At 41.3% G+C, this 23,195-nt stretch overlaps 1 protein-coding gene across 1 annotated transcript in view; it reads left to right on the top strand.

Moving 5' to 3' along the window:
* LOC124032968 (protein kinase C-binding protein NELL1-like) overlaps positions 1–23,195 on the top strand; it is a 434,369-nt gene that overhangs the window by 160,269 nt on the left and 250,905 nt on the right. The window contains exon 9 of the mRNA XM_046344912.1: positions 9,402–9,504. Within this exon, the coding sequence (XP_046200868.1) occupies positions 9,402–9,504 (103 nt within the window). The remainder of the gene's footprint in view (positions 1–9,401; positions 9,505–23,195) is intronic.

The following is a 23,195-nucleotide window of genomic DNA, read 5'->3' as shown; positions in this document are numbered from 1 at the left end:
AAAAAGTTTTTTTTTTTTTTATACATTGGATACAAGTAGAGACACAGAGCTACACAATGGTATATCATACAGTGCATTTTTGAGGAACAATGTAAAGGTAAGTCTGCTTTAAAAGTTGATAAACTCACTTTGGAGAAAATGGCCTTTGAATATGTGGTACCTACTGGAGAGCTCTCCTTTGACTACACCCATTCAGCGTTGCTCGCATCCTTTTAAGCCAGCCCCAACCATCTCTTTAGGGATTCACATTGAGGTCATGTGCTAAACAGTGAGAGGTGTAGTAAAGATTAAGACTAAAAGTGGTAAAAGTAGTAGCCTACAACAAGGAAAACAGAAAGTGGCCAGATACAAATATTAGATAATGCTTACCCAGACACACTTGTCTAAATTGATAGGTCATGTGAAAGAAATGCTATAACCCGAAGCCACATCCAGTGGTCGAAAAAATACTAAATTGTCATACTTGAGTAAAAGTAAAGATACCTTAATAGAAAATGACACAAGTAAAAGTGAAAATCATCCAGTAAAATACCACTTGAGTAAAAGTCTAAAAGTGTTTGGCGGACTGAACACAGTTATATAGATCACCTCAAGATGAAAACGTAATATTCAATATCGGTAAGTTAGACGAAATATTAGCACTACACAATCTGTTGGGTAATAACCTTCAATCTGGATCACAACACAAAACAAATCATAAGACTAGAGACATTTATTGACAAATATTACAGAAACAAGCAACACCCAAACATGACAGAGAGTAAGACAGGGGAACTTATTTCAAAACTCTTCTACAGACACAGACAATTTAATATTTTCACCACCGGGAATGGTACAGGTCGAAACCGATCTGTTAAAATCAATAATTTACAAACTAGGTATACTTGAACTAGTCAGTAAGGATATAAAGGGGTTTAAGGCAAGCCTCGAGATGAGTGTTGATTAAGCTGTGACATTGGAGAAAGACACAAACAAGCTAAAAGGGACAGTTAATAAGATTGGAACCGAGGTTAATTAACTTAAGGAGAACATCGTTCTGAGAGATGCCTTACTTGACATGCAGACTAGATCCATGAGAGAGAATATGGTACTTACAAGTATCCAAGAGAAATGTGAAGTTCCTGAGTTCTGTAGTTAGAGAGTACCTCCTTACAGCTCTTCAGATCCCACGCGGAGCTATCAACAAAATCCAACTCAAACGTGTACCCTGCTTCGGACAGAAAGGGCAGAGGTATGAACGCCCAATTGTCGCCAAATTTGCTTTCTTTAAAGATAAAATAATTGTTAAAAGCCTGGGTAGAAAGAAATAGGCAAGAAAATAGGCATGAATGACCAGTTCCCGAAGGAAATTGCAGAACGCAGTGAAGTTCTGTATCCAATTTTCAAGGAAAATAGATTGAAAGGCAAACCCGTGGTTGATAAACTCTATATTGATTACCAGTTGTTTAGAGACAAAACGACTACACAATGGCTGTTCTAAAAATGACAAAATTCTCATAGAGGAGACAAATAATGAAACACACAATTCTAGCCCTGTTATGGATTGTAATAATACAACAGCAAAATATAGCTTTTCTATCTATTTTAAAATATAACTCATTGGAACACAAAAGCACGAATTCAACATGGTGGAGATAAAAACACAGTGGCGTGTGTTTATTGGTGTTTGGGAAAGTGTGGCGTTGAGTGAGAAAGGAAATGGTTGCATATCCCAGAGCCAATGTATTTCTGTGAGCAGGGGTTGTGAGAAAGCTTTCAATGTTGTGCAGATGAGGGATATACATTTTATAATGATTTATATTATTTATTTATTGTCCTATCGTGGTGGAACAGCGTTTTAAAAATAAATTATATGTACATCTAATTTGTTTATTTATGGTCCTATATTGATGGAACGGTCCACAGCCCTATACCCTACACACCCACCTGAATGACCCAGATACTAAGGAGAAGTCCTTATCTGTTTTATGTGCCTCCTGTAAGCGGCCTGTATGCAGACAAAATGTGGTCAGAGACCTTCTAGAGCAGCACAGCCCCTTCAAGATTCTGAGCCTGCTTGGCAGGGATGATCCTGCAAAGCCAATGTACCCTGATGGGAGAGCATAATATACAAGGAAATTCTCAATGCTGCTAATGAGAACGTTGAAGACCTTGTACCTATAGATAGATGACCTGGAGCCAATGGGTTCGGCGACAGATATGTAGTGAGGGCCAGCCAACGAGAGCATACAGGTCGCCGTGGTGGGTAGTATATGGGGATTTGGTGACAAAATGGATGGCACTGTGATAGACTACATCCCGTTTGCTGAGTAGAGTGTTGGGGGCAATTTTTCAAAATGACATCGCCGAAGTCAAGGATTGATAGGATAGTCAGTTTTATGAGGGTATCTTGTAAAACTGGCAGCATAAGTGAAGGAGGCTTTGTTGCAAAATATGAAGCTGATTCTAGATTTAATTTTGGATTGGAGATGCTTAATCTGAGTCTGGATGGAGAGTTTACACTCTAACCAGACAACAAGGTATTTGTAGTTGTCCACATATTCTAGGTCAGAACCATCCAGAGTAGTGATGCTAGTCGGGCGGGAGGGTGCGGGCAACAATCGGTTGAAGAGCATGCACTTAGTTTTAGAAACATTTAAAGAGCAGTTGGAGGCCACGGAAGGAGTGTTGTATGGCACTGAAGCTTGTTTGGAGGTTTGTTAGCACAGTGTCCAAAGTTGGGCTAGATGTATACAGAATGGTTTTGTCTATGTAGAGGTGGATCAGAGAATCACCAGCAGCAAGCGCGGCATCATTGATATATACAGAGAAAAGAGTTGGCCCGAGAATAAACCCCCCCATGGAGACTGCCAGAGGTGCGGACAACAGGCCCTCCGATTTGACACACTGAACTCTATCTGAGAAGTAGCTGGTGAACCAGGTGAGGCAGTCTTAAGTCTCCCGATAAGAATGTAGTGATTGACAGAGTTGAAAGCTTTGGCCAGGTCGATGAAGAAGTCTGCACAGTACTGTCTCTTGTCGATGGCGGTTATGATATTGTTTAGGACCTTGAGCGTGGCTGAGGTGCTCACATGACCAGCTCAGAAACCAGATTGCATAGTGGAGTTATGGTGGGATTCAAAATGGTTGGTGATCTGTTTATTAATTTGGCTTTCGAAGATTTTTGAAAGGCAGGGCAGGATGGATATTGGTCTGTAACAGTTTAGGTCTAGAGTGTTTCCCCCTTTGAAGAGAGGGATGAACTTGGCAGCTTTCCAATCTTTGGGGTCCTCAGACAATACGAAAGAGAGGTTGAATAGGCTAATAATAGGGGTTGCAACAATTTTGGCAGATCATTTTAGTAAGAGAGGTTCCAGATTGTCTAGCCCAGCTGATCCGCTGTCTGGATTTGGTTGAAGGAGAAACGGGGGGGAATGCTAGCCGTAGAAAAATGCTTATTGAAATGTTTGCTTATTGTATATTTATTGGTGGTGACAGTGTTTCCTATCCTCAGTGCAGTGGGCAGCTGGAAGGAAGTGCTGTTATTCTCCATGGACTCTACAGTGTCCCAAAACATTTGGAATTAGTGCTCAGGAAGCATATATCTGTTTGAAAAAGCTAGCTTTAGCTTTCCTAACTGACTGAATATATTGGTTCTGACTTCCCTGAAAAGTTGCATATCGCGGGGGCTATTCGATGCTAATGCAGAACACCACAGGATGTTTTTGTGCTGGTTAAGGGCGGTCAATTCTGTGGTGAACCAAAGGCTATATCTGTTCTTAGTTCTACATTTTTTTTATTGGGCATGCATATTTAAGATGGAGAGGAAAGCACTTTTGAAGAGCAACCAGACATCCTCTACTGATGGAAGGAAGTCAATATCCTTCCAGAATACCTGGGCCAGGTCAATTAGAAAGGCCTTTGACAGTGATGAGCGGTGGTCGATTGACTGCGGACCCATTACACACACAGGCAATGAGGCTGTGTTCGCTGAGATCCTGGTTGAAGACAGCAGAGGTGTATTTAGAGGGCAAGTTGGTCAGGATGATATCTAAGAGGGTATCCATGGATACAGATTTAGGTTGTACCTGGTAGGTTCCTTGATAATTTGTGTCAGATTGACGGCCAGGATTCAGACATGGCTAGGACATGTTGGCGGAGAGTTCTAAAGCAGTGAATAAAACAAACTTCGGGAGGAGGCTTCTAATTTTAACATGCATGAAACAAATGCTTTTACGGTTACAGATGTCAACAAATGACAGCGCCTGGGGAATGGGAGTGATTCTGGGGGCTGCATGGCCTGGGATAACCTTTCATCACCAGAGGAACAGAGGAGGAGTTGGATAAGAGTACGGCTAAAGGCTAAAAGAACGGGTTGTCTAGTGCGTTAGGAACAGAGAGTTAAAGGAGCAGATTTCTGGGTGCGGAAATATAGATTCAAGGCATAATGTCAGGTATGGTAGGATGTGAGTACAGTGGAGGTTAGCCAAGGCATTGAGTGATGACGAGAGAGGTTTTGTCTTAGAGGCACCATTTAAGCCAGGTGAGGTCACCGCATGTGTGGGGGGTGGAACAAAAGGGCTAGCTAGCTAAGGCATATTGAGCAGGGCTGGAGGCTCTACAATGAAATAAGACAAAAATCACTAAAACAGCAATAGGCATATTGACATGAGGGAGAGGCATGTGTAGCCGAGTGATCATAGGGTCCAGTGAGTAGCTAGGCGAGCTGAAGGCACGGCGATTCAGACAGCTAGCAGGCCTGGGTTAGCAGGCAAGCAGATGGGTCTCAGGGGGACGTTGCAACGGGAGAGCCTGTTGAAACCCCCTCGGACGGTTACGTCGGTAGACCAGTCATGATGGATCGACGGGGCTCTGTGTCGGCAGCAAAGGGTCCAGGCCAAATGGCAAAAGAGGTATTGAAGCCCAATAACTGTCTGATGGATATGAATTTGTCAACTCTACAAGAAACGCTAGACTCTGTTATTATGGTGGGGGATTTTAATATGGAAATCACACTACAAACAATCACCCTCATGCACTTAAGGAAGTCATGAATTTCATGGATATATTGGAATTAGTGGATATATGGTTGCTTAAATACCCTGACCTTGTGAGATATACTTGGTCAGGCTTAATCAAGCTAGTCGTCTTGATTACTTTCTTATGTCATTCTCTTTGGTATGAAAAGTTTAAACAGTGTTGATTGGTAGACAGAATGCGGTCGGATCATCACATAATTGGCATATATATTACTCTTACAGAATTTCCACATGGATGTTGGAAATGTAATCAAAGCCTAGTGGATGATAACTTGTTTATAACTAGGACAGAATAATTTATAACTTTTCAGACATAACATAGGTTCAGCAGATCCGCTTATTGTTTGGGACACCTTTAAATTTGCCTTTAGAAGACCATGCAATTCAGTACTCATCTATAAAACAAAAACAATTTAGATCAAAAGAGTCCATATTAACAAAGTGAATTAAAGGACTAACAGTACAATTAGATAGCAATAAAAACTGTACTATAGAGGCACAGAATAAGTCAGAGGAAAAACAAAAAGAAATGGAGGAACTTACTCAAGAAAGATCCTGTAACAGCGTTCGTCTGTTGAATGAAGAGAGTCAGACCGAAATGCAGCGTGTAGGTTACTCATGACTTTAATGAAAGTATCGCGGTACATGAAATAACTGAACTAAATACAAAAACAACAGAACGGAACGTGAAACTTATTACAGCCTATCTGGTGACTACAATACAGAGACAGGAACAATCACCCACGAAATACAAAGCGAAACTATGGCTCCCTAAATACAGTTCCCAATCAGAGACAACGAGAATCACCTGACTGATTGAGAATCGCCTCAGGCAGCCAAGCCTATACAACACCCCTAATCAGCCGCGATTCCAAATACTACAAACCCCAATACGAAAAACAACATATAAACCCATGTCACACCCTGGCCTACCCAAACATATAACAAAAACACAAAATACAATGACCAAGGCGTGACAGATCCAGTGTAATATTTTATAAAAAATAAAGTGAACTGGATGGAATATGATGAAAAATGCATAACATTATTTTTCAATCTTCAACATAGAAATGCTACCAATTTTTTTATTGAAACATGTAACAAGTGGAGTCACGCATGATTCACCGAATACTATTGTGAAAGAGGAAGTAAAGTACTTTAGAATATGTTTTCATTTCAGGCTCCTCCATTTCCACAAACCTAAGATAATTGTAAGGATTTCTTCCTATTAATAAGGTAACATTTTTACATACGTACAGAAAGGTTCATGTGAAGGCCAAATTACAGAGGAGGAACTTCTTGATGTAGTTAAAGCCTTTAAGCCTGGGAAACCTCCAGGGCTGGATGGCATACCAATTGAAGTATTCCACCCTTTTTTATATACTGAGACGTCCATTATTGGCATGTTTTAACCACTCCTATATAAATGGTAGATTATTGGACAAACAACAAGAAGGCCTGATTTCATTTTTACTGAAACAGGACCTAAGTGGTATATATTAAGATTCAGTCCATTTGAAAAATTGGAGGCCTCTTACACATCAATGTTGTGATGCAAAAATTATAGCTCAATGCTTGGCACATAGAATTAAATAGGTATTGTCAGATATTATTCATCCTCATCAGACAGTTTTTTTGCATGGACGATATATTGGAGATAATATAAGACAAGTACTGGGAACAATAGATGAATATGAAATATCTTGGAAACCAGGCCTGGTTTTCATAGCTGATTTTGAAAAGGCTTTTGATAAAGTACAACTGGAGTTTATATATAAATGCCGAGAATATTTCATTTTTGGATAATCTCTTATAAAATGGGTTAAATCCGAAATGGTTCTCTAGTAAATTAGTAAGAATGTCACACCCCATGTTCAAGAATGGCCTTTTTCCCTTTAATCAGATTACATCTGCTCACTTTCGGTTATTTGAAAACGAAATCTGCAAAATATTGTTATTTTTTTTTAAACAAGACTTAGAAATTTGGTTGCATCTTCTGTTTAATCCACCTGAAAAGACAGAACAAATAATACAACAAATATTGTGGCTAAACTCAAATATACTAATATAGATTTTTCAATAACATTTTTGTTTTAAAGGTAGCATTTTTGTAAATCATATCATAAATAGGACTGGTGGAGTTATTTCACACATGCCATGCAGCTAACACAGACATATGGAAATGTCTGCTCTACCCAAAATAACAAGGGGGAAAAAGTAAAGAACTTGTCTGCCGGCCCTACATTAAAGACCACAAATGGTTAAAGAAAATTGTGATAAATACAAACATATACCAATTTCCTTTTAGAACCAAACAATTGATAGCTGTGCCTTATAAATTGCAAATAAGTTGGGAAGAGATTTTCGATATGCCAATTCCACGGCACACGGTTTATGAATTGCAGTGCACCAAATTCAAATAAAATTACTAAAAATATCTAATTTTCATGAAATCACAAGTGCAATATAGCAAAACACAGCTTAGCTTGTTGGTAGTCCACCTGGCGTGTCAGATTTCAATACAGCTTTTCGGCGAAAGCATAACAAGCGTTTATGTAAGAACATCTCTCTCAGTAGACAAAATATTACAAACACTAGCAGCCAAGTATATTGGTCACGAAAGTCAGAAAAGCAATAGATTAAATCGCTTACCTTTGATGATCTTTAGGTGTTTTCACTCACGAGACTCCCAGTTACACAATAAATGTTCCTTTTGTTCCATAAAGATTATTTTTATATCCAAAATACCTCCATTTCTTTGTTGCATTATGTTCACAAATCCACAGGCTCGAGCGGTCACGACATCACAGTATCCATAATGTCCACAGAAACATGTCAAACGTTTTTTATAATCAATCTTCTGGTTTAAAAAATATATATAATCGATAATATATCAACCGGGACTGTCGCTTTTTCAATAGGAGAGGGAGAGACAATGGCTGCCCCACTCTGTTGCGCAAGCAAAACTCTGCGAACACCCAGCTATCCACTGACGTGATGTTATCTTTCTCGCTCATTTTTTCAAAATAAAAGTATGAAACTATGTCTAAAGACTGTTGACACCTTGAGAGAGCCATAGGAAAATGAATCTGGTTGATATCCCTTTAAATGGAGGTAAGGCATCCAATGGAACAGAGAGCTTTCAGGAAAACAGCATTTCATGGTTTGATTTTCCTCAGGTTTTCGCCTGCAATATCAGTTCTGGTATACTCACAGACAATATTTTGACAGTTTTGGAAACTTTAGAGTGTTTTCTGTCCTAATCTTCATATTCTAGTTTCTGTGCATGATAAATAGGCAGTTTCAAATGGGTATGTTTTTTAGCCAAAAACTAAATATAACACTCAATAAGTTATGTTAAGCAAACCAGACAGCAACATGGGGCACACTCCAACACTCAGACATCATTTACAAACGAAGCATTTGTGTTTAGTGAGGTTTCCAGATCAGAGGCTGTAGTGATGACCAGGGATGTTCTCATGATAAGTGAGTGAATTGGATATTTTTGCTGTCAAAATGTAACGTGAACTTTTGGGTGTCAGTGGAAATATGTGGAGTAAAAGTTAATTATTTTATTTTAGAATGTAGTGAAGTAAACTAAAAGTTGGGAAAAATATAAATAGTAAAGTACAGATACCCCCAAAAATTCCTTAAGTAAAAATACTTTAGAGTACTAATTAAGTACTTTAAACCACTGTCAGAGTGGACAGGCTGTGCTCATTCTGCCCCCAGGATTCTTCCCCCAAGATTCTGCCCCCGGGAAGAGAGTGACAGAGACAAATTTTCTGTAAAACTGTGACAGATATTTTGATGTAAGAAATACATTATTTCCCACAATTACACAACAATGACTTAAACGATGAAGACAAACTTAAATACATAATTGGGAAAAAACTAAATGCTGTGTTTTATCAGCTAAGGTTGTGGCCTCCTGCCACAACCTGAGGGACAGACAGTGAGAAGTATAGCATAATTATTCATATTTGCCTATTCTTTATTATTATTTGTTATAAATGCTGTTAATATGAATATCACGACCATTATTATTGCTTAATTACATATAGTCTAGTGTTTTCCTGTCCTTAACCATCAGAGATTACCACCATGTCTTCCTGCTATGAGTCTATTACAGAGTCTGGTTTTTATGATTGAGTTAGATGGATTGATTATGTGATTTGCACAGATAACAGATAACTGAGGACTGATAGAGGAGGACATGATTTTTGAACGCAGTATGTTTGTCTCTATGTTTTACACTTGTCTTGTTGGCAGTGCCACAGACACACACACACACACACACACACACACACACACACACACACACACACACACACACACTGGGATGTTATCTTTGTGTTTTAGGGTAATATCTTTTCTCTACAGAACGGAGTAGTGGAGTGTCGCAGGATATTCTGTCCCCCAGCCAACTGCTCAGAGGACTCTCTCTCCGTGCATGTGGAGGGCACCTGCTGCAAGAAATGCCGACGTGAGTACTGTCATCAATCCCCGACCACAGAGTGATGAGACAATGTGCTGGAGGACGGTGCTCACATGGGTCTAGGACCAGGCTGTGTATCGTCTGAAAATAGTGACAGTGTATTATTGTTATTACTGTATATTAGTATATTATATTATTGTACATTATTGTGTATTAGAGATATTATTGTTTTAGAGTGTGGCACACCTTCAGAAAAAAAAGTTCTCATTTGTTCCTAAAGGCTTACAAACGCTTGTAACCGGTTGGTACTCTGTACGGTACTATCTTTCTACCTTTAATTATAGGTACAGTGCCTTCAGAAAGTATTCATATCCCTTGACTTATTTCACATTTTGTTGTGTTACAGCCTGAATTCAAAATGGATTAAATTGATGTTTTGTCGACACCCATCTTCACACAATACCCCATAATGACCAAGTGAAAACATGTTTTTAGAATTCTTTGCTAATTTATTGAAAATGAAATACAGAAGTATCTCATTTATTACCCTGAGTAAAGACATGTTAGAATCACATTTGGCAGCAATTACAGCCGTATGTTTTTCTGGTAAGTCTCTAAGAGTTTTGCATACCTGGATTGTATTTAAAAAAAAAAGAAACGTCACATTTTCAGGACCCTATCTTTCAAAGATATGTTGTAAAAATCCAGATAACTTCACAGATCTTCATTGTAAAGTTAAACCATGCTTGTTCAATGAACCATAAGCAACTAATGAACATGCACCTGTACAATGGTCATCAATACACTAAAAGCTCACAGACGGTAGGCAATTAAGGTCACAGTTATGAAAACTTAGGACACTAAAGAGGCCTTTCTACTGACTCTGAAAAACATCAAAAGAAAGATGCCCAGGGTCCCTGATCATCTGCGTGAACGTGCCTTAGGCATACTGCAAGGAAGCATGAGAACTGCAGATATGGCCAGGGCAATAAATTGCAATGTCCGTACTGTGAGATGCCTAAGACAGCGCTACAGGGAGACAGGATGGACAGCTGATCGTCCTCGCAGTGGCAGACCACGTGTAACAATACCTCACCCCTGAGGGACAGGTACAGGACGGCAACAACAACTTCCCGAGTTACACCAGGAACGCACAATCCCTCCATCAGTGCTCAGACTGTCCCCAATAGGCTGAGAGAGGCTGGACTGAGGGCTTGTAGGCCTGTTGTAAGAAAGGTCTTCACCAGACATCACCGGCAACAACATCTCCTATGGGCACTAACCCACTGTCACTGGACCAGACAGGACTGTCAAAAAGTGCTCTTTACTGACGAGTCGCGGTTTTGTCTCACCAGGGGTGATGGTCGATTCACGTTTATCGTCGAAGGAATGAGCATTACACCTAGGTCTATACCCTGGTGTGGGATCAATTTGGAGGTGGAGGGTCTGTCATGGTCTGGGATGGTGTGTCACTGCATAATTGGACTGAGCTTGTTGCCATTGCAGGCATTCTCAAAGCTGTGCGTTACAGGGAGACATCCTCCCTCATGTGGTGCCCTTCCTGCAAGTTCATCCTGACATGACCCTCCAGCATGACAATGCCACCAGCCATACTGTGAAGAGCGAAGAGCACGGATCTCAATCCCTTTGAGCACGTCTGGGACCTGTTGAATCGGAGGGTGAGGGTTAGGGTCATTCCCCCCAGAAATTTCTGGGAACTTGTAGGTGCCTTGGTGAAAGAGTGGGGTAACATCTCACTGCAAGAACTGGCAAATCTGGTGCAGTCCATGAGGAGGAGATGCACTTAAGTACTTAATGCAGCTGTTGGCCACACCAGATACTGATTGTTACTTTTGATTTTGACCCCCTTTGTTCAGGGACACATTATTCCATTTCTAATAGTCACATGTCTGTGGACCTTGTTCAGTTTGTCTCAGTTGTTGAATCTTGTTATGTTCATACAAATATTTACACATGTTAAGTGTACTGAAAATAAATGCAGTTTGAGGAGTTTATGTGTACATTAATCTTGAAAAAATTCTTCAAGCTCTTTCAAAGTGGTTGTAGATCCTTGCGAGACAGCCATTTTCAAGTTTGGGGAAGATTTTCAAGCCAATATAAGTCAAAACTGTAACTAGGCCACTCAGAAACATTCAATGCCATCTTGGTAAGCAACTAGAGTGCCTTCACACCCCTTAACTTTTTCCACATTTTGTTGTGTTACAGCCTGAAATAAACATGTATTAATCTGAGATTTTTTGTCACTGATCTGCACACACTACCCCATAATGTCAAAGTGCAATTTTGTTTATAGATTTTTTTTTATGCATTTAAAGCTGAAATGTCTTGAGTCAATACGTTTTTAAGGCAAGCCTAAATAAGGTCAGGAGTAAAAATGTGCTTAACAAATCATAGGTTGCATGGACTCATTTTTAGTTTTCAATAATAGTGGTTAACATGACTTTATAATGGCTACCCCATCTCTGTACCCCACACATGCAATTATCTGCAAGGGTCCCTCAATCGAGTAGGGAATTTCAAGCACAGATTCAACCAAAGACCAGGGAGGTTTTTCAATGCCTCAAAAAGAAAGGCACAGATTGGTAGATGTGTAAAACATTGAAAAGGCAGAACACTGAATATCCCTTTGAGCATAGTGAAGTTATTAATTACTCTTTGGATGGTGTATCAATATGAAGATACAGGCATTCTTCCTTACTCAGTTGCTGGAGAGGAAGGAAACTGCTCAGAGATAAAAACATAAACAAGGCACATAAAGATGCACTACGCAGAAATTGCTGCGGCCATTTCCTGGTTGCTAAAATTATAATAGTTCGCCTAATTTCAATTTATGTGACTAAAGAAGGAAGTATGGTGTGGAGAATCATTGTACCATCTAAAACGCTGGGAAATATATTTTCCATAACCAAAAATATTGTATTTTCAGCTGTTTGTAGTTGGTGTAAAATAAAACAGAAAATAAAAGCCTCAAAATCAAAACTTAAAAACAGGAAACATAGAAATAGTGAAAAAGAACTAATTATTCTTACACTTGCTTTCAATGTAACTCACATTTTTGTGCGAATTTTGTCAGGTCGCCCAAAAAGTTACATATTGCAGCTTTAAGTAATACTGCAAAAAATGTGTTGAATAAAAAGCGTTATATTTGGGGCAAATCCAACACATCACTGAGTACCATTCTTCACATTTTGGTTGTAGCTGCATCATGTTAATAGTGTACTTGTCATCAGCAAGAACTACAGCGTTTTAAAAAATCAAAATAAAGCACAAGCAAAATCCTAGAGACGAACCTGGTTCAGTTTACTTTCCAACAGACACTGGGAGAAGAATTCACCTTTCAGCAGGACAAGGCCAAATCTACCGGAACAGGAACAATCACCCACAAACACACAGTGAAACCCAGGCTACCTAAATATGGTTCCCAATCAGAGACAATGACTAACACCTGCCTCTGATTGAGAACCATATCAGGCCAGACATAGAAATAGACAAACAAGACATCCAACATAGAATGCCCACTCAGATCACACCCTGAGCAACCAAAACATAGAAACATACAAAGCAAACTACGGTCAGGGTGTGACATATATAGTTAGCTTCAGAAGTTTACATACACCTTAGCCAAATACATTTAAACAGTTTTTCACAATTCCTGACATTTATTCCTAGTAAAAATTGCCTGTCTTAGGTCAGTTAGGATCACCACATTATTTTAAGAATGTGAAATGTCAGAATAATAGTAGCGAGACAGATTTTTCTCAGCTTTTATTTATTTCATCACATTCCCAGTGGGTCAAAGGTTTACATACACTCAATTAGTATTTGGTAGCATTGCCTTTAAATTGTTTAACTTGGGTCAAATGTGTCGGGTAGCCTTCCACAAGCTTCCCACAATAAGTTGGGTGAATTTTGGCCCATTCCTCCTGACAGAGCTGGTTTAACTGAGTCAGGTTTGTAAGACCTCCTTGCTCGCACACACTTTTTCAGTTCTGCCCACAAAAAGTCTATGGGATTGAGGTCAGGGCTTTGTGATGGCCACTCCAATACCTTGACTTTGTTGTCTTTAATCCATTTTGCCACAACTTTGGAAGTATGCTTGAGGTCATTGTCTATCTGGAAGAACCATTTTCAACCTAGCTTTAACCTCCTGACTGATGTCTTGAGATGTTGCTTCAATATATCCACGTAATTTTCCTTTCTCATTAAGCCATTTATTTTGTCAAGTGCGCCAGGCCCTCCTGCGGCAAAACACCCCCACAACATGATGCTGCCACCGCTGTGCTTCACGGTTGGGATGGTGTTCTTCGGCTTGCAAGCCTCCCCCTTTTTCCTCCAAACATAAAGATGGTCATTATGGCCAAACAGTTCTATTTTTGTTTCATCAGACCAGAGGACATTTCTCCAAAAAGTACAATCTTTGTCCCCATGTGCAGTTGCAAACCATAGTCTGGCTATTTTATGGCAGTTTTGGAGCAGTGGTTCTTCCTTGCTGAGCGGCCTTTCAGGTTATGTCAATGTAGGACTCGTTTTACGGTATTGAACAGGGCTAGAGGCTCTACGGTGAAATAAGGCAATAATCACAAAACAAAACAGCAATGGACAAGGCATATTGACATTAGGGTGAGACATGCATAGCCGAGTGATCATAGGGGTTGAGTGAATAGTTCGGCGGGCTGGAGACACCGCGATTCAGACAGCTAGCGGGCCGGGGCATGCAAGCTAGCAGATGGGCCTTAGAGGAACATCGCAACAGAAGAAGTCTGTTGTAGCCGCCTCGTGCTGTTATGCCGGCAGACTAGTCGTGATGGATCAGCAGGGGTAAAAGGGTCCAGGCCAATTGGCAAAATAGGTATAGTGGCCAAAGAATTTGTCCGATGGGCTTCTTCAGCTAACAGTGCGATATGCTCTAGACAGCTAGCGGGCCACGGATAGCAGGTTCGCAGATGGGTATTCAGGGGACGTCGCGATGGAGGAGCCAGTTGAAAAAAAAATCATGCAGATTACATCGGTAGTCCAGTCATGATGGAATCAGCGGGGCTCCGTCTCGGCAGTAGAAGGTGTCCAGGCCAATTGGCAAAATAGGTATTGTTTCCCAAGGAGTGGCTGATTAAGCCCAAGGAGCTATTAATTACACCATCCACAGTGTAATGAATACATTCACAGTGCTTAAAGGGATATATTTAGTGTCTGCTATTTTTATTTTTAACCATCTATTGTTTTCTTTTTTTGAGCTCCCGAGTGGTGCAGCGGTTTAAGACTCTAAAGACATCCTAGTTCAAATCCAGGCTGTATCACAACCGGCTGTGATTAGGAGACCCATAGGGTGTTGCACAATTGGCCCAGTGTTGTCTTTGTTCTAAACTGGCTTGCCTAGTTAAATAAAGGTTCACTTTTAAAATTACAAAAATAATAAATAAATAACGAGACATTGGAAAACACCCCTTGTCTTCTTGATTGAAATTCACTGCTCGACTGAGAGACCTTGCAGATAATTGTATGTTGTTATTGCACACAGAGTGAATCCATGGAACTTATTATGTGACTTGTTAAGCACATTCTTACTTCTGATTTTTCTTTCATAATTCTATTTTGACATACTGGTGGCCGGTGAGACAAAAAATCTCAATTTAATCCATTTTAAATTCAGGTTGTAAAACAGCACAATGTGGAAATCTCAAGCGCTATGAATACTTTCTGAAGGCACTGCACATAATTGTACCCAAGTTCATACATCAGATAGTACCTTTGTCCCTAAAGCTGGCTTTTAGAAAAGGTACATTTGGCCTTTATAGTGAGCCACCAACATGACAAAACCATGTGTTCCTTGAAAGTGGGATAATCATACCTCTAACAAAGACCACATAAACTGGTAAACACTTCCTCTCATGGATGGCCTAAAACAGTCAACTGAAAATCACGGCCCCACGAAGCCACGCCTCCAATATAATTTCCAGGTGTGCCTTGCCTTTTCAAGTGAATTGTAGAGTTACAACGTATGACTCTATTTGTTAGTGACAGAGACATGGTTGTCGTATACATTCATTTTCAGTGCTGTGGCCTTCACCAAGTGTGTTCCTACGTGAATGTTACCATTAAAATGAAACTCTTTATCAAATCAAATCAAATCAAATCAAATTTATTTATATAGCCCTTCGTACATCAGCTGATATCTCAAAGTGCTGTACAGAAACCCAGCCTAAAACCCCAAACAGCAAACAATGCAGGTGTAAAAGCACGGTGGCTAGGAAAAACTCCCTAGAAAGGCCAAAACCTAGGAAGAAACCTAGAGAGGAACCGGGCTATGTGGGGTGGCCAGTCCTCTTCTGGCTGTGCCGGGTAGAGATTATAACAGAACATGACCAAGATGTTCAAATGTTCATAAATGACCAGCATGGTCAAATAATAATAAGGCAGAACAGTTGAAACTGGAGCAGCAGCACAGTCAGGTGGACTGGGGACAGCAAGGAGCCATCATGTCAGGTAGTCCTGGGGCACGGTCCTAGGGCTCAGGTCCTCCGAGAGAGAGAAAGAAAGAGAGAATTAGAGAGAGCATATGTGGGGTGGCCAGTCCTCTTCTGGCTGTGCCGGGTGGAGATTATAACAGAACGTGGCCAAGATGTTCAAATGTTCATAAATGACCAGCATGGTTGAATAATAGTAAGGCAGAACAGTTGAAACTGGAGCAGGAGCATGGCCAGGTGGACTGGGGACAGCAAGGAGTCCTCATGTCAGGTAGTCCTGGGACATGGTCCTAGGGCCCAGGCCAGTTGAAACTGGAGCAGCAGCATGGCCAGGTGGACTGGGGACAGCAAGGAGTCATCATGTCAGGTAGTCCTGGGGCATGGTCCTAGGGCTCAGGTCCTCCGAGAGAGAGAAAGAAAGAGAGAAGGAGAGAATTAGAGAACGCACACTTAGATTCACACAGGACACCTGAATAGGACAGGAGAAGTACTCCAGATGAACAAACTGACCCTAGCCCCCGACACATAAACTACTGCAGCATAAATACTGGAGGCTGAGACAGGAGGGGTCAGGAGACACTGTGGCCCCATCCGAGGACACCCCGGACAGGGCCAAACAGGAAGGATATAACCCCACCCACTTTGCCAAAGCACAGCCCCCACACCACTAGAGGGAAATCTTCAACCACCAACTTACCATCCTGAGACAAGGCCGAGTATAGCCCACAAAGATCTCCGACACGGTACAACCCAAGGGGGGGGGGGGGGACCCAGACAGGCCGACCACAACAGTGAATCAACCCACCCAGGTGACGCACCCCCCCCAGGGACGGCACGAGAGAGCCCCAGCAAGCCAGTGACTCAGCCCCCGTAACAGGGTTAGAGGCAGAGAATCCCAGTGGAAAGAGGGGAACCGGCCAGGCAGAGACAGCAAGGGCGGTTCGTTGCTCCAGAGCCTTTCCGTTCACCTTCCCACTCCTGGGCCAGACTACACTCAATCATATGACCCACTGAAGAGATGAGTCTTCAGTAAAGACTTAAAGGTTGAGACCGAGTTTGCGTCTCTGACATGGGTAGGCAGACCGTTCCATAAAAATGGAGCTCTATAGGAGAAAGCCCTGCCTCCAGCTGTTTGCTTAGAAATTCTAGGGACAATTAGGAGGCCTGCGTCTTGTGACCGTAGCGTACGTGTAGGTATGTACGGCAGGACCAAATCAGAGAGGTAGTTGGGAGCAAGCCCATGTAATGCTTTGTAGGTTAGCAGTAAAACCTTGAAATCAGCCCTTGCTTTGACAGGAAGCCAGTGTAGAGAGGCTAGCACTGGAGTAATATGATCAAATTTTTTGGTTCTAGTCAGGATTCTAGCAGCCGTATTTAGCACTAACTGAAGTTTATTTAGTGCTTTATCCGGGTAGCCGGAAAATAGAGCATTGCAGTAGTCTAACCTAGAAGTGACAAAAGCATGGATTAATTTTTCTGCATCATTTTTGGACAGAAAGTTTCTGATTTTTGCAATGTTACGTAGATGGAAAAAAGCTGTCCTCGAAATGGTCTTGATATGTTCTTCAAAAGAGAGATCAGGGTCCAGAGTAACGCCGAGGTCCTTCACAGTTTTATTTGAGACGACTGTACAACCATTAAGATTAATTGTCAGATTCAACAGAAGATCTCTTTGTTTCTTGGGACCTAGAACAATCATCTCTGTTTTGTCCGAGTTTAATAGTAGAAAGTTTGCAGCCATCCACTTCCTTATGTCTGAAACACATGCTTCTAGCGAGGGCAATTTTGGGGCTTCACCATGTTTCATTGAAATGTACAGCTGTGTGTCATCCGCATAGCAGTGAAAGTTTACATTATGTTTTCGAATAACATCCCCAAGAGGTAAAATATATAGTGAAAACAATAGTGGTCCTAAAACAGAACCTTGAGGAACACCGAAATGTACAGTTGATTTGTCAGAGGACAAACCATTCACAGAGACAAACTGATATCTTTCCGACAGATAAGACCCAAACCAGGCCAGAACATGTCCGTGTAGACCAATTTGGGTTTCCAATCTCTCCAAAAGAATGTGGTGATCGATGGTATCAAAAGCAGCACTAAGGTCTAGGAGCACGAGGACAGATGCAGAGCCTCGGTCCGATGCCATCAAAATGTCATTTACCACCTTCACAAGTGCCGTCTCAGTGCTATGATGGGGTCTAAAACCAGACTGAAGCATTTCGTATACATTGTTTGTCTTCAGGAAGGCAGTGAGTTGCTGCGCAACAGCCTTCTCTAAAATCTTTGAGAGGAATGGAAGATTCGATATAGGCCGATAGTTTTTTATATTTTCTGGGTCAAGGTTTGGCTTTTTCAAGAGAGGCTTTATTACTGCCACTTTTAGTGAGTTTGGTACACATCCAGTGGATAGAGAGCCGTTTATTATGTTCAACATAGGAGGGCCAAGCACAGGAAGCAGCTCTTTCAGTAGTTTAGTTGGAATAGGGTCCAGTATACAGCTTGAAGGTTTAGAGGCCATGATTATTTTCATCATTGTGTCAAGAGATATAGTACTAAAACACTTGAGCGTCTCTCTTGATCCTAGGTCCTGGCAGAGTTGTGCAGACTCAGGACAACTGAGGTTTGGAGGAATACACAGGTTTAAAGAGGAGTCCGTAATTTGCTTTCTAATAATCATAATCTTTTCCTCAAAGAAGTTCATGAATTTATCACTGCTAAAGTGCAAGTCATCCTCTCTTGGGGAATGCTGCTTTTTAGTTAGCTTTGCCACAGTATCAAAAAGGAATTTCGGATTGTTCTTATTTTCCTCAATTAAGTTAGAAAAATAGGACGATCGAGCAGCAGTACTGCACGGTACCGTCCTACAAGCTAGTCGGAAGACTTCCAGTTTGGTGTGGCGCCATTTCCGTTCCAATTTTCTGGAAGCTTGCTTCAGAGCTCGGGTATTTTCTGTGTACCAGGGAGCTAGTTTTTTATGAGACATTTTTTTAGTTTTTAGGGGTGCAACTGCATCTAGGGTATTGCGCAAGGTTAAATTGAGATCCTCAGTTAGGTGGTTAACGGATTTTTGTCCTCTGGCGTCCTTGGGTAGGCAGAGGGAGTCTGGAAGGGCATCAAGGAATCTTTGTGTTGTCTGTGAATTTATAGCACGACTTTTGATGTTCCTTGGTTGGGGTCTGAGCAGATTATTTGTTGCAATTGCAAACGTAATAAAATGGTGGTCCGATAGTCCAGGATTATGAGGAAAAACATTAAGATCCACAACATTTATTCCATGGGACAAAACTAGGTCCAGCGTATGACTGTGAGAGTGAGTGGGTCCAGAGACATGTTGGACAAAACCCACTGAGTCGATGATGGCTCCAAAAGCCTTTTGGAGTGGGTCTGTGGACTTTTCCATGTGAATATTAAAGTCACCAAAGATTAGAATATTATCTGCAATGACTACAAGGTCTGATACGAATTCAGGGAACTCAGTGAGAAACGCTGTATATGGCCCAGGAGGCCTGTAAACAGTAGCTATAAAAAGTGATTGAGTAGGCTGCATAGATTTCATGACTAGAAGCTCAAAAGACGAAAACGTCATTTTTTTTTTTTTAAATTGAAATTTGCTATCGTAAATGTTAGCAACACCTCCGCCTTTGCGGGATGCACGGGGGATATGGTCACTAGTGTAGCCAGGAGGTGAGGCCTCATTTAACACAGTAAATTCATCAGGCTTAAGCCATGTTTCAGTCAGGCCAATCACATCAAGATTATGATCAGTGATTAGTTCATTGACTATAATTGCCTTTGAAGTAAGGGATCTAACATTAAGTAGCCCTATTTTGAGATGTGAGGTATCATGATCTCTTTCAGTAATGACAGGAATGGAGGTGGTCATTATCCTAGTGAGATTGCTAAGGCGAACACCGCCATGTTTAGTTTTGCCCAACCTAGGTCGAGGCACAGACACGGTCTCAATGGTGATAGCTGAGCTGACTACACTAACTATGCTAGTGGCAGACTCCACTATGCTGGCAGGCTGGCTAATAGCCTGCTGCCTGGCTTGCACCCTATTTCATTGTGGAGCTAGAGGAGTTAGAGCCCTGTCTATGTTGGCAGATAAGATGAGAGCACCCCTCCAGCTAGGATGGAGTCCGTCACTCCTCAGCAGGTCAGGCTTGGTCCTGTTTGTGGGTGAGTCCCAGAAAGAGGGCCAATTATCTACAAATTCTATCTTTTGGGAGGGGCAGAAAACAGTTTTCAACCAGCGATTGAGTTGTGAGACTCTGCTGTAGAGCTCATCACTCCCCCTAACTGGGAGGGGGCCAGAGACAATTACTTGATGCCGACACATCTTTCTAGCTGATATGCACGCAGAAGCTATGTTGCGCTTGGTGATCTCTGACTGTTTCATCCTAACATCGTTGGTGCCGACGTGGATAACAATATCTCTATACTCTCTACACTCGCCAGTTTTAGCTTTAGCCAGCACCATCTTCAGATTAGCCTTAACGTCGGTAGCCCTGCCCCCGGGTAAACAGTGTATGATCGCTGGATGATTCGCTTTAAGTCTAATACTGCGGGTAATGGAGTCGCCAATGACTAGAGTTTTCAATTTGTCAGAGCTAATGGTGGGAAGCTTCGGCGTCTCAGACCCCGTAACGGGAGGAGTAGAGACCAGAGAAGACTCGGCCTCTGACACCGACCCGCTGCTTAATGGGGAGAACCGGTTGAAAGTTTCTGTCTGCTGAATGAGCGACACCGGTTGAGCGTTCCTACAGCATTTCCTTCCAGAAACCGTGAGAAAGTTGTCCGGCTGCGGGGACTGTGCCAGGGGATTTATACTACTATCTGTACTTACTGGTGGCACAGACGCTGTTTCATCCTTTCCTACACTGAAATTACCCTTGCCTAACGATTGCGTCTGAAGCTGGGCTTGCAGTACAGCTATCCTCGCCGTAAGGCGAGCACAGCGGCTGCAATTAGAAGGCATCATGTTAATGTTACTACTTAGCTTCGGCTGTTGGAGGTCCTGACGAATCGTGTCCAGATAAAGCGTCCGGAGTGAAAAAGTCGAGGAAAAAATAAATATATGAACGGTAATTAAAAAGTGAAACCCGTAAAGTTGTCAGGTAGCAAAATAGGTTGGCAACAAAACGCACAGCAATTCGAAAACAAGCCTGCAAGTTGTGACCGGAAATGACGTATATATACAGGGCATTCGGAAAGTATTCAGATCCCGTCCATCTTTACACATTTTCTTACATTACACATTTTGGTACCCTTTGCGATGAGACTCGAAATTGAGCTCAGGTGCATGCTGTTTTCACTGATCATCATTGAGATGTTTCATACAACTTATTTGGTGTCCACCTATGGGAATATCAATTGATTGGAAATTATTTGGAAAACCTTTCTATATAATATCCCACAGTTGACAGTGCATGTTAGAGCGAAAACCAAGCCACGAGGTCGAAGGAATTGTCCGTAGAGCTTTGAGACAGGATTGTGTCGAGCCACAGATCTGGGGAAGGGTACCAAAAAATGTCTGCAGCATTGAAGGTCGCCAAGAACACAGTGGCCTCCATCATTCTTAAATGGAAGAATTTTGAAACCACCAAGACTCTTCCTAGAGCTGGCCGCCCAGCCAAACGGAGCAATCGAGGGAGAAGGGCCTTGATCATGGAGGTGACCAAGAACCCGATGGTCACTCTGACAGAGTTCCAGAGTACTTCTGTGGAAATGGGAGAACCTTCCAGAAGGACAACCATCTCAACCAACCGACCTGTTTTAGCATGCTGGGAAATATGATAATGATTATGGCACAGATTAGCCTTTCTAGGGTACCAGTAACAAAGCCATTAGTTCCTTTTATGTGGCAATAATTGATCAGTGTACCTTATGGTGGGTACACATATTTACCTTTTCTCAATACATTGTTTTTCTGATAAACAAAGGTACAGATCAGTACGATCAATAATTGAGGGTACACAAAATATGTTTGTACCCAGGGAAACAGGAATGTTCCTTATGTGTATGCTGAGAGTGAGTGTGATGATTGTACCCCAGGGACCAATATCGAACCTTTATTTCTAAGATTGCAGGGCTACTGTGATACTGAACACAATCAACTGGGCTAGTAGACACAAACTGCCTCACTCTCTATTTATGTTCATTTGCTTAAGGGATATGCAGAAATGTCTCATCTCTTGCATTCTTAATGGGATGTTTATTTTCCCCCCAACTTCACTCACTCACATTTGCCTTTTTTTCCCTCCACAGAATTAAAAATGTAGGACATTTGAACCTCAAACACATTTTTTGTAGCCAGCTCTAAAGTATTTCAGTACCCTTTGCACTGTGAATTACCATGGAAAGACAGTGAATCATCTGAACAATAAATATCATCTGAATGTCACATATTCCTTACGAATTAGTATATCAGATAGGGTTACAAAATTCCAGTAACTTTCCCAGAATTCCCAGGTTTTCTGGGAATTCAAATTGTATTAACCTGAAAGCGTCGCTGTATCTAGTTTAAGATTGACACGTTTAATATGTATCATTGGGTGCAACAAATTAATTTGGTCTTTATCCAAATGATCAACCTCGTCTCGTAAAATGTTTGTTTGGCAATTTAACTTCCTTGTTAAATCGAATGAGACAATAATATACAATCTGTTGAGATTGGTTGGATATTATTAAAGTGTAACCAGTTGTAACAAATGTGAGAAGACATTGGGCCTCACAATGGCTTTTTTTTCAAAATAATTATGGCAATTTTTCACCACAAGGGGTCACTTACCGATGAAAGTTGAAACAACACGGGTATTAAACTTTAATTAACCTGAAAGCATCACTTTATCTAAGTTAAAGTGGAAATGTTTAAAATGTCTCATTTGTTGGAACAAATTAATGGTCCTTATCTAAATGATCAATCTGGTAAAAGGATTGTTTGGTAATTGAACTTCCTTGTTAAATTAAATGAGACATCAATATCAAATCAGTTGAGATTGGCTGGATATCATAAGTGCAACTAGTTTTTACAAATGTGAAAAGACAATTTTTTTACCACAAGGGGTCACTTGCCCCTGAAAGTTGAACTCACAAGGGATTTCAGCAGAGGCGGGACTTCTATTGCCCAAGACACAGGGTGTCACCCTGAAAGCTGAAATCACACGGGAATCCTGTGAAGGCGGGATTTTACCGTGAACTAAGGAGAATGGCTGCTCTTTCTTTGTTAGCTTAGCATTGAATGCAGAACTAGCC

The sequence above is a fragment of the Oncorhynchus gorbuscha genome, linkage group LG04, assembly GCF_021184085.1.
Source record: "Oncorhynchus gorbuscha isolate QuinsamMale2020 ecotype Even-year linkage group LG04, OgorEven_v1.0, whole genome shotgun sequence".
Classification (NCBI taxonomy): Eukaryota; Metazoa; Chordata; class Actinopteri; order Salmoniformes; family Salmonidae; genus Oncorhynchus; species Oncorhynchus gorbuscha.
This window is presented reverse-complemented; position numbering and strand designations above follow the sequence as displayed.